The sequence below is a fragment of the Manduca sexta genome, chromosome 23 (genome assembly GCF_014839805.1).
Source record: "Manduca sexta isolate Smith_Timp_Sample1 chromosome 23, JHU_Msex_v1.0, whole genome shotgun sequence".
In the NCBI taxonomy this organism is placed as follows: domain Eukaryota; kingdom Metazoa; phylum Arthropoda; class Insecta; order Lepidoptera; family Sphingidae; genus Manduca; species Manduca sexta.
This window is the reverse complement of record NC_051137.1, coordinates 5,608,878-5,621,055: the sequence shown is the minus strand read 5'-3', so window position 1 is coordinate 5,621,055 and position 12,178 is coordinate 5,608,878. Positions and strand designations below refer to the sequence as shown.

The 12,178-nt window shown below is 36.8% G+C and overlaps 2 protein-coding genes across 3 annotated transcripts in view; one reads left to right on the top strand and one right to left on the bottom strand.

Moving 5' to 3' along the window:
* Positions 1-2,451: 2,451 nt before the first annotated feature.
* LOC115448278 (mRNA cap guanine-N7 methyltransferase) lies at positions 2,452-4,650 on the bottom strand. The gene is made up of 2 exons (XM_030175664.2): positions 3,400-4,650; positions 2,452-2,717 (listed from the first exon to the last, which is right to left on the bottom strand). Exons 1-2 carry the CDS (start codon positions 4,499-4,501, stop codon positions 2,614-2,616), a joined length of 1,206 nt encoding a protein of 401 aa, XP_030031524.2. The 5' UTR covers positions 4,502-4,650; the 3' UTR covers positions 2,452-2,613.
* Positions 4,651-7,408: 2,758 nt separating this feature from the next.
* LOC115448288 (ral guanine nucleotide dissociation stimulator) overlaps positions 7,409-12,178 on the top strand; it is a 29,068-nt gene continuing 24,298 nt past the window's right edge. For both annotated transcript variants that reach the window (XM_030175684.2, XM_030175682.2), the window contains exon 1: positions 7,409-7,859. In XM_030175684.2, coding sequence (XP_030031544.2) covers positions 7,836-7,859 — 24 coding nt within the window. In that variant the 5' untranslated portion in view covers positions 7,409-7,835. The remainder of the gene's footprint in view (positions 7,860-12,178) is intronic.

The following is a 12,178-nucleotide window of genomic DNA, read 5'->3' as shown; positions in this document are numbered from 1 at the left end:
CATCCCATTCATGTTTACATTTGCTCATTTTCAGACATGCTCTCGACTCTGACTCCTTTTATTTCTTAATGCGTACAGAGAGCGCAACTAGTGCATCCTTTGCCGTGCGTATTCCCTCCAATAATATGATAGGGAGCGAGCCTATCACCATAATGCCTATAAATTTTCAGAATTTGGACTGATATTGAGTAAAAATCCAATATTACTTGCTTGTCTAGGATATGTCACTAAATTGTAACAAATTTGTATGTAACAAATTTGTATGCTGTTTTCATAAGATTTTTTTTATTTTTTAGGTAAGTACTAAGTACATACAAATATTGTTTACTGTTATATTAGTTTTGTAAATCATATCTTAAAATAAATTGCTTTGCGTATTACAAGTAAAAATATGTTTATTCAGGTACTTATTTCTTTTTGCGTTCTTTTAAAATTCTGTTTTTATGGATCGAATGTTGATAGTACAAAAGTGTAATGGGTCAGAATTTTTTTAGAAATGAGGACCTACTTGATGTAGTTAGTGTAAAAAAAATCTAATCATCAAATTAGATTTTTTTGATACGTGCGTTGAGTTCAAGATTCGATTCCCAGGTCAGGCATTACTTAGGTTTATTTAACATGATTTTCCCAAAATTGGAATATACTTAACTAATGTATACTCCATTCTTTATGTATACTCCATTCGACCGACGCGACGCGACGCTTCGTTCGGCCAGACGGCCACGTTCAGTGTTGATAGACCCAGAGGACGATAACACTCTGGCTATTTGTCGTAAAAACGAGTTCTTGAAACTTACTTAGCACCAGACCACAATTCCGTTCGCGCCGCGTTCCCTGTCCGCCTGACTCTTCTAATAATCCGAATTCGGTTATAATGGTTACATTGGATTTGCCATTTTTTAGTAGGCCCGGGCCTAGGGCGGTCAGACAATAAGGGCGGAAAATCGGGCCAAAAAAAAAACCCTGATGGTTACAAGAAATAACTCAAATGCAAAGTATCTTAATGTAATAAAAGCTCGCAAACATTATGATTATAGTTTTCTTAAATCACCGTTTTGGGTGCTGAGAAAGTGGCGGCACATTGCCTCGAGCCTAGAGCGGCTAAGACTGCAAAACCGCCACTGATTGCTAGTTCCCTATGACTACGCCCCTCCATGTTCGTTGATGTTTCATCCTCTCCCAGAGACCGTCCTCAGCATGGTCGCTGTATTTTCTAGGGTTGCGAGCGTCTAAAGCCGTCACTTATAAGTCCGGTGTTTGTATGAGTCTGCCCTTGCCAGGCTACGCAAAGTCATGTTACAAAAAACTAAATTTCTATACTTAAATAATTTAGGATAAATATTTTTTGTCTTTTTTCTGTTACATGACTCTCCCTTTTCTAACATTTCAGACTTGCTAATTTTTTGAGCGGATTTTATAAATACCTTCAGTGGTAGAGTTTAGAAATCTAATGATGTAAAAACGTAAAAAAATAGGTAGGTAGTAGATGTCTCTGCCCCGGTGGCGTAGTTGTATTGCATGCCCGGTACAATAGCGCTCTGAGGTCCTGGGTTCGAATCCTGGGTCGGGCAAAGTGATATTTGGGTTTTTTCTGCTCAGTATTAGCCCGGAGTCTGGAATTTGTGCCCGATATGGCGATAGGCTCGCCCCCTATCACATCATGGGACGGAACATACTTGGCGAAAAGTGGGGGGCCTGGTTACGCCTCTGTATACCCTTTCGGGGATATATGCGTGAAGTTATGTATGTATGTAGTAGATGTTCCTCACGTTTTTTAATATGGTGTAAGTGGATGTTGTTCAGGTTTATAAAAATAAATTGTCAACTCCATAAATTAATTATTATGTACAGATAGCCACAAAAACAACTGAACAAATTCAAACAAGGTGGTGTCCCAAACATAACGGCGCGCTAACCGTATTTTTAGCAGCTATCTTAATTCATAATACATATAAAAAATAACTAATCATCATATTTCGACATCATTAAATTCATAATGAAAATTCCAATAACAATGTCGATTCCGTGTATCTTCTCCTAAAGTACGCATTATTTTAATTTGTAAACAACACTATAAGTGAATATAAAATTTTCAAAAAGATAATATATTTTTTTACTGTTATTATTTGTAAATCTGCATATTCCCGCCCGTAATTCGTGCGCCGTAAAATTATGGAACGAATGCTCCAAACTGTTTGCTCAGGGGAACACCTTCATTTTGGCTTTATGTGAAGTTAACTCAAACCTTTTTCTTTTCTTATTAAAGAAAAAAGTGTTGTTAGGGACATAAAAGCTTAACTACAGTAGCAGACACTTAGAAGTATTGAATTTGTTCAACTATTAACATTAGTGATATATACCTAGTTAAAAAATAATCATACATAAATTATCTAATACAGTCAGTGTTAAAGAATTGTACTGTGTTTTGTGAACAAATAAAAAGAAATTAAATGAGTTAATTCTTGATAATTTTTAATATTCACCAATATATTATTGAATCATGTGCAACTTAAAAATTAGACACATCACCAATAGCAAGTTTAGCTATATAAAAGTATGAACAGTTTGATTTCTGCTTTCAGTATCAGTTGCATCATGTAATTGACTAAGTGTTTATCGATTGAGTGTTTGAGGTTCTGTTGATGGTTTGTAAATGGGCTTCCCATTTGTATCCCATGTACATTTCATCTTTTTGAAGGCAAAAGCCATGTAAACCGCTGAAATTAAAACAGGTATTAGTTAATTACAATTGTAGCTTTCATGAGGATTATCAACAAAAGCATAAAGCCAACATGGTCCTATTGCAGTTCAACATTCAATAAATGGATTTTATTTAATGGATGAGATTAAAATTCAATGTCAATATAGTTTTCAATTATAGAACATTCAGCAGTATAGAATAAAATATAATGTGTATAGTGAATTATATAAGTAAGAAATAAACATGTCATGATGATAAATAAATTGTAATAAGTAGAGGAGGCCCCTGCTCATTAGTGTGCAATATACAACAGGTGGATATTATTGTATACAAATTATAATTACATTATTTTTTTCCCGCTGTGTACATTTTAAACATCAAATTTTAATATTGAATGTTGAACAATGATAATTATGCCAGTGTGAATTTTATTAATAGGTTAAATTAAATAAGGGCTAATAGCTATTTTGAAATTATTTTCTCTAATGTGGTAGCTGTCGGCAAACAACCTAACCAAGCTTGTAGATGTCTGTAGACAATCACTTGCTGGGTTATGGCGTATTATCCAAATAATTGTAAGATGAGGCAACTTTTGCCTAGTACGTTCCACTCAGGACCCTACTGGGCAAGTTGCTTGTTGACATCTATAATATGATGAAATTATAGTATATAAATGACACATTTTAATATTTACTCACTTGCCACTTCCCACTCACAAGTGCTCATTGTACCAATTCTATCAGTCTTGTTATCATTGTTTTTCACATACTCTTTGGCATGTTCATATTCAAATTGGTCCCCTATGAGTTCTTTGCCAGGAGGTGCAGGGTAACTTTCGAAACAAATAATCCTGTGCAGCAGCTGTTTGTACTTGGATGAATAATCTTTATAGAAATCTGCAAATCTTGCTTTATATACTAGTTCTAAACCATATTCTGCTGCTAATTTAACAAGAAGTTGAAAATTAACTAAAAATTCTGGACAGTCTACAACTCCTTCTAAATGAAAATCATATTTTCCACCAAAAAGAGGATAGCCATCCTTTGTGTCAAATAGTAGTTTTATTTTGTAGATCCTGTTGCCAAACGAGTTATCAGAAGACTTTTGTGCCCGAGAAACTATCTCATATGCATCTGGTATGGTCCCAAAAAAATATCCATCTGGCTTCAGACATTCTGCTACATTAGTGAGCATGCGCCTTGCTTGAGCTAAACTTTCGAAACTGTAGTGCAATCCAAACTGACAGCTGACCAGATCAAAGTTTATAGATGGGTCAGCATATTTATCTCGTAGTTTTTCTCTGGTGCAATCTGCAGCAATAAATTCAGCTGCGAATAGCCTCCCGCAGCGCTTCTGCAGATCGTGGTAACGGTTTTCACACTGCTGCACGGACACCTCGGCAATGTCAGCAAAGATGACGCGTTCCACACGCGCCTTTTGCCATTTACTTAAGTCTCCTCCTTTGCCGCAACATATGTCAAGAACTCGTAATGGCCTTCCGTAATCCTTTTCTCGGATTTTATCTGTGAATTCCTGTATGAGAACACTCTTTACCCAGTTGTTAAAGTTTCTAAGGTAGAATATTGGTGAGTTGAATCGTTCTTTGAGACCTTTCTCCTCTAGGTGGTTGTAATGGGCGGCGACAACAGTGCTGTGTTTCTCACTGTTCGATGGACTTTCGTTATCTCCATCGTCTTCGGCTTTTCGTTTTAGGGACGCCGTTGTAGACGAGTCGTCCTTTAAATCCAATTCTTTGTTTTCTATTGCTTGTCCTTGATTCACGTGGTCAGAACTGGACATGATGTATATTTATAATTAATATTTATTTGTTCGCTATAAGCACATAATAATTTATTATTATTTACAACTCATTAGAGATCTAAGTCTAACCTATAAATTAATATGGTCCAACGCAGTCAGAGTAGGAATTACAATACTGACAACAGCAGTGTTGCCCACAATAACTTTTCAATTCCATCACTTAATTAAGAAAATCTGTCAAAATTCCGTCAAATATTTTCAGTCCCCCATCAATATAATCCGTTAAAATATTTCTGGAAACAAAATAGTTTATCTATATTTGGTGTTTAGTTACGTACCACAGCACCAGAACTTTTTCATCTACATATTATAATATGATACGGTCAAAAATTCGTGAGCCGTCAGGCAATATTGTTTCCCGTTATCCATTCGCCCATCCCGCAATATTTAGCGGGAAATTCGTTAAGTTGACAACGCTGGACAACAGTCAAGTTTGTATAGAGCCAACGATAAAGTTTTGGCAAGTGACGTATTGATATCACAGGCAAAATACTAGCTAGTTAACGCAATTAGTTTGCTTTTTTCATCTTTAAATGTTTCTGACTGACTTTCTTACTGATTTATTACCAGTTTTGGCAGTGACAATAATCATACTTTTTTACTAATATTAAAAAGTTTGTGAAAACTACTGAACGTTTGTATGTTTGTTAGCAGTAAACGAAGAAACAGCTCGCCGAATAGGAATGGAATTTGGCAGATGTATAAATGGAGTTTTGGATTACTACATGGACAACCTCTTAACCCAGTGATTTGTTTCCGTAGGAAATACTTAACTGAATTCATCTAATTTTTAAAGATAACGCTGGCGGCATACAGTTTGGCGCGATCATGGATATTTCGGCCTTTAAAATTTCGTCATATTAAATTTTAAAGGCCGAAATATCCATGATTATTAATTATTTTTACGTTTTTCTTTCAACTGCGAGAACTAATCACTAACTAGACGTGAATTTAAATTCTTTACTTGCCAATACTTGTTTAGTTACCCAGATTAAAGCCGAAACAAAATGTATGAAAATGGACCTTGAGCTACCACCTTAAGAGACTTTTGTAGCGAGAAAGGCTTATAACGAGGACGAAGCCGGAAGCAAGCCCTAGTTTAATTTTGTTTTGTTTGTAAAATTGATTCTAAGCGCGGCCTATTTTAAAATTATATTATTTATACGCAGTATTTATTGTAAAGTGTTACGAGTGTGTGGATGGAAAGTATAACTAATATTTTGATAAAATTAAGAAATTGATTCAAATCAACAATTTTTTTGTGTTCTAACTTATGGTCTCATCTCCTAACATCATCTTCTCAGCCTAAAACTTATCAGTTATCCTGCCGGATACTGATAACTGTTAGTGATGTTATATTATCGACTGTAGATTTGAATTTCCTGGATTTATATATTAGTTTTTGGACGCTGGGAGCCCATTTCTTATTGTTCCATAAGAACCCATTACAATCACTCACGCAATTAGCACAGGTCGCACTTAAGGTGGATATCAAAAAGTGTCACCCTTAAATAATTTATCCAAAGTGTGACCCCCTAAGCATTGTGACATAAATAAACAACAAAGTAACGTAAACAAAGAAAAAACCCTTTTTATATATTTAATATCTATATTCATGTGACTTCATTATTGTGTGTAGTCTTATAGGGCGTTGTTTAACGGTGTGTTGTCACCTATAGGATCCCAATATTTAAGTAGGCAACCAAAGGGGTCATCCGGAGTGTTTCGTCCTACCGACCCTCAGCTTTAGTACATAGAACCATAAAAAAGGCTTTTGGTGGCTTATAATTTGAGAAAGTTGACATTTTATATCAATTTTTCACGAATATTAATTAAATTTTACGCTCTCCTTCCCAAATGTCGTACAGGGCCTTAGGTTATATTTTGTACCTACATCACGGGCCCGTCTAGTCTTGTGGAATGAGAGTTTCTTTGTTTCTAACCCGCAGTCAACACCAGGTGGAAACCTGGGATGGAATATTGGATTCCTCCTGTCTAGCGATTGCAGGGGCCTGGAAGAAAGTTGGGAGGGGAGAATGGAAATGTTTGCGAGCCCTCATAGGCCTCAATGTGTATTGACAATCAAGAGGTATACACACTGAACTGTGTGCTTAGGGTTGCGGCAAATGTCCCCTTATGTGCATTCTGTGTGGCGACCGTGCGCAAAAGAATTGCCTCGGGAGGGAGATAAAATGAGGTTGGAGTACTCCACCACGGCATCTCCTGCCTGTCCCAGGCGACTAATAGGGCTCACCGGGGGTCGAGGCCAAGCGGCGGAGGGTTGTCGTAACGGTACAGCGTTTGCCTATGAATATGAAGTATTAACATTAAGGAGAACTTAATTTAGAAACATTTCTCGTTAATGCTCTTAACATACATACATACATACATAACATCACGCATTTTATCCCCGAAGGGGTATGCAGAGGCGCAACTAGGGCACCCACTTTTCGCCAAGTATGTTCCGTCATGATGTGATAGGGGGCGAGTCTATCGCCATAACATTAAGTTCGCCGCTCTTAACATTAAGTTCTATAATCCCATAACTTTACACTGGCTAGAATTTTTTGCAAACAGACACATACGGTGGTTCCCCACTGATGGCTGGGGACAGGGATAGCCAAAAGGGTCGTCCATACCTAGACTGACTTTCAATTTACCAGACTTATTGTACAGTCTACACCCGTACCTGTGTATTACAAACTTAGGTTGCGTATTAAGTGTAAAAGATACTGTTCATGAGTTGCGAGTGGTCGTTAGTGAAACTGAGCAAGCTGGTCGGCAATAGCGAGACAGTAGTGGTACAGGGCAGGCTCGTCGTCGGATCGGAGCCAGGGCCGCAGGGGCGGAGGCGGCGGCGGCGCGGTGGCGCGGCGGCGGGGGTTCGGTGCCGTTACGTGTTGCGCGCGCGGCGGCCGCGGTGCCACGACGCGGACGTGCTTCACTCAGTTCGTGCGCGAAAGTCATTACCTGCGTCACACGATACCATTTCCCCACACGCGAAAAGTGTTCTTTCGGTACGACTCGGCGAAACTGATTGATTTGCTCGCCTGGGAAGATCGACGTTTGATATAGTGTTAGTGGCAGTACGGGACCTGTACTTGAAGTAGAACCCATACAACCTTGTGAAGTTGTGAGAAAGCGCGTGACGTCAGAGAGACCGGCCGGAGCGATCATATGTTGGACGCGGATGCAGTGATGGAATGTGTCGTGTTGTTGTGGTGACGTGCGATGGTGGTGTGTTTGTTACCTGGTGTGTAGCAGCCAAGCCGCCGCAGCGCGGGTTCTCTGCGGGAACCATGCGTAGAAAAAGATGAGCCAGGATGCTGAGAGCTTGGTAATATCATTTTTATTTTCCCACACTGTATATTCACTATCATAATTCAGCTAAGTAGCCGGTAGAACTCGCGCTACGAGATCGGTCGCACTGATCGATGTCTACTAACGATGATCACATCAGAATGTTAGGAAATCCTCATAGAGGGGATCACAGTTCAGCTATTTATAAAGATGATATATAGTGTAAACTTCGCTATATTATTTGTGTCTAGTTTGGTCAGGCGACTTTCAAGGCTAGCTTGCATAGGTGTTGTTACAAATATTGACGTTTCGGTCATACAAATTATACTGTAAATAAAGGTAGGTAGGTATAACGTGAATTGTACGGATGCTATTATTACATCGAAACAGGAAAATATTGTTTAATATTTATCATTACAAATATACAAATAATACTATGTTATTATCAACACTGCAACGCAAAATTAAATTCCTAATTAATTTTTACAATCGTTTATGAAGGACGTATCCATGACGGTAAGATGTAGAGCGTATGATCGAATTAGGAAATGGACAAAGACAGCCTCATACACCTATGTATATACTATTTTAAACAAGTGATAATGTTTTCGCAACGTTTGAGCGCGTAGGTGCACCTCTCGCCCACAAATGTATCAGAGCTCAAAAGATGATGCGATGAACAACCATCAAAGGGCTGTTGAAGTAATGACTAATAGATTATGTATTCTTTGACTAAGTTATAAAAACTAACTCCATTATAATACCTTACAGATATTAAAGGTTATGGTTATCAAAGCAATTACAATTTCATAGTTATTGAATAAATAATAACTTGATGATTTTTATATGTTCTTAGGTATATAATATCTATCGGTCAGCAAATCTTCGATAAATACTTTCCAATACAAGAATACCCATTATATGTTCTGTAGAAAAAACGCTCTTCATTATTTTGTCACTCTCGTCCTTAAATAAACTGTTAAAGAGGTTATTATTGATTGAGGTATTAAATATATAAAAATGTTTATATGAAAGGTTCGTAAAATATTATTCCAAGAAATCAAGAATTCAAAACAGTTGCAAGTAGTTGCAACATTTGTTTTGTGTTCGAGCAATAACGCAGAATGTTGAAAGTGTTCGTGGGAGCAGCATCTTGGTTCGCGCGTACTCGCTCCAGTTTCTGTTCCATTGTTACCTCTACGATTTCTTATTCTCTTACTACACGTTCGTATCACCTGATACTTAGAAATTAAATAGCTATTCATTCATGTTTCGTGGTAATCGGCGTACTCGACCCGTACGTTTTACTACGAAAACATTGTAAGTACTCTGATTTTACAATATAAATTTTTAATTTAGATTAGCTAAAATAGCTTATTAAAAACAACCAAGAAATTGTCGGTCCGCGGTTATAGTCAAATGAATTTCCTGTCTATGAAGTTGGCCGAATTCGTGTCGGCATATTTTAGCATGGTTATGTAGTTGTTGCGCGCACAATTCGACACCCGACGCATTTTTCCGTAGAAAGTGAAACGGCCGGGCCGGACCTTCGGTCAGCACTTTCACGTAACATTGAGTATGAAGCCAACTAATTCGATTATTTTATTTCACTCGGAAGTTCTAAAATATGAATTCATTGTGCATGGTTCCATTTATAATTAAATAATTTATAGGTAAGCGACAATTATTATCTTATCCCAGTTCTTAAAATATTGATATTAGTGCGCGTTGAGATCTTTTGCTTCCTGGGATATTTGTTTATACTTTATTCTTATTAGGTAAATTATCCAACAAAATACGTATTTTTTTTATATTATATCGATTTTATACATTATTTTTTGTATTATATTATGGATGTAATAAATATAAACCGAGTATTTAATAACTCGTCCAGTATTTAACGATTTATATAGCAAACATTTATTCAAATTTTGTATTCAGAAACACAATTATTTTATTCATTTTTTATATACTATGTTAAATCGCTCGCCTGGTGGTAAGCGATACGACTGCCCGGTAACAACTCAGCTGCTTAGCAATTCCACCCGAGTTCCAAATAACAAAGGACTAAAAGGCATTGTACTGCCCTCGTCATCCTCCGTATTAGATATTTAGTTTCAAAATGCCTTGTATTGATACTGGCTTAAACGTCCTTTCACCCTATATACAAGGGTATTTGTAAAATGTTGTTTGGAGGCAGATATAGACATTGAGGTGGTACCTATCCTTCCGGGTACCGTGTACGAGAGACCTTCTTATTGGCTTTGTGATTAATAAATGAATTTCATTTTATGTATTTGGAAATTGAATTAAACAAGGGATATGTTTAAAAAAAGGTGCCTCTATCTTGGTAAACACTGAAATGGCAGATCTAATTCAATAGAGACGGTTGGAAGCTTGCACAAGCCTGGGACGGAATTTCCGTGCTTTCCGGAGTTTTTGCCATGCTCTATTGTAATCAAATCTAACAGCTCATGTGATAGGACCCTTTCTTTTAATTTTATCCGTGGTGATTTATAACTAGCTTATCTAGTTGTAAACGTCCCTATCCTTGAGGTTAAAACGCCTCTTTAGATCATGATTTTGTCACCCGCATTGCTCTGGAGGGAAGTGGACAATTAATATTTCCAACTCTTCCCTATCTTTCTATTTGATTAATTTCGTTGCGGGATAATGACATAAATTAGTTTTCCCTGAGACTCGCCGAGCTTCACTGCTCGGTGTTCTAAAATGCGTGCCACTGCTGATCCTGGCTTACAGGAGTTGTAGTGGTGGGTGTGAGGGCGGGAAAATCTCTAATTTGACTTTTGGGATGACAAACACCTCAATCCGCTCCGTGACCACGAAGGCTGCAAAGTCTTCGAAACGTCGGGAGACAATTATAATATAAAAATCGCAATAAAATCCATAAAATAGTTTTAATGTTTAACATTCGTGTAAACATAAGAAATAATTATCTAACATTCAAATGACAAAAACTGAACGTGGATTTCTCAATGTATTAGAATATAAGGTTTCTATAATATTTATAGTCCAGATATTCATGTCTCATTAAAGTGTACATAATTCTGTTTTAACCGCTATGCAAATCGCATAGTCGTCGCAAATCGGTCATCAAAGGGGCGTGATATATGCCTTATGATATTGTCTAGATATGATTAAATAAATGACTGCCTCAGTGACGTAGTTGTATTACGGTAAGACTTCAGTGCTGAGGTATTGGGTTCAATCCTCGTATCGGGCACGGTGTAATTGGCTTTTTTATTCAGTATAAGCCCAGAGTCCGCAATTTATGCTCCATATGGCGATAGGCTCGCCTCCTATCATAGTGCGAAAAGTGGGTGGTCTAGTTGCAACTCTGCCTATCCCTTCGGGGATAAATGGCGTGAGTGTATGTGAGTGAGTGGCGTGAAAGTCTATGATTAAGTAACCCTGATAATCACACAAGTCACTCATACACCTGGTATTAACATAAAAGATATATCATTGGCTTATTATTTCAAGGTTTTCTGTTACATTTGATGTACAAACTGAATTATATATTATATATATCACGTGATTCTAAGTTTTTAAAGTGAACATTTCTAATAATACCGAAAGATAAATTTTATAAAGTGGGAACCATTAATAATTGTCTCTTATATTTTACTTATAAGTAAATTAACATAGGATTCTAGTAGTGTGCTAGCGATGTTCCGTAGATATTAGACATTTCAAAGTACGTTTAGTCTTACAGTGAGTATCTAGAGGTAATTCATGAAATGCATAAGAATTTGACTCGTTCTGAGATCCATTCTATACCCGCTAATTTTACCTTTAAAATAAGCGGGCATAGAATGGATCATCAAATAAAGCAACACCAATTATCCACTCTACTTATAGTTGACAAATCATAAAAGTTACGCCTTGTTTTAACAGTGTTCGTTTTATTTAAAAAAAAATCCTCTTTGTTTTATTTCTGTTTGAAAGCAAAGTACTAATCAAGAATTCCTTTCTTTTGATTTAGGTCTCGAAAAGTTTTGAATAATTTCATATTACTGGTAACTACATTATATTCACACATTGAATTTATTAAAGATACCTACAACTAAGGAGTAGATGTTGGATATCTTTTAGATAATTATGGTTTTACTAACATTGCAAACTGCAGGCAATCTTAAAGGGCAGTTTATTGATCTTTTGATAAAAATTTGCTGTGGTGTGGCTCTTCCACCTATATAACAACTACAGCAAATTCCATTTAGGCACTATTTCATTGAAAATATTTTCTTAATTCCCATTATTTCTACCTAATTAACATTTAGGTATTAACTACAGCCTGACTATGTCAATGAAAAAACCTGACCATGACGTTAT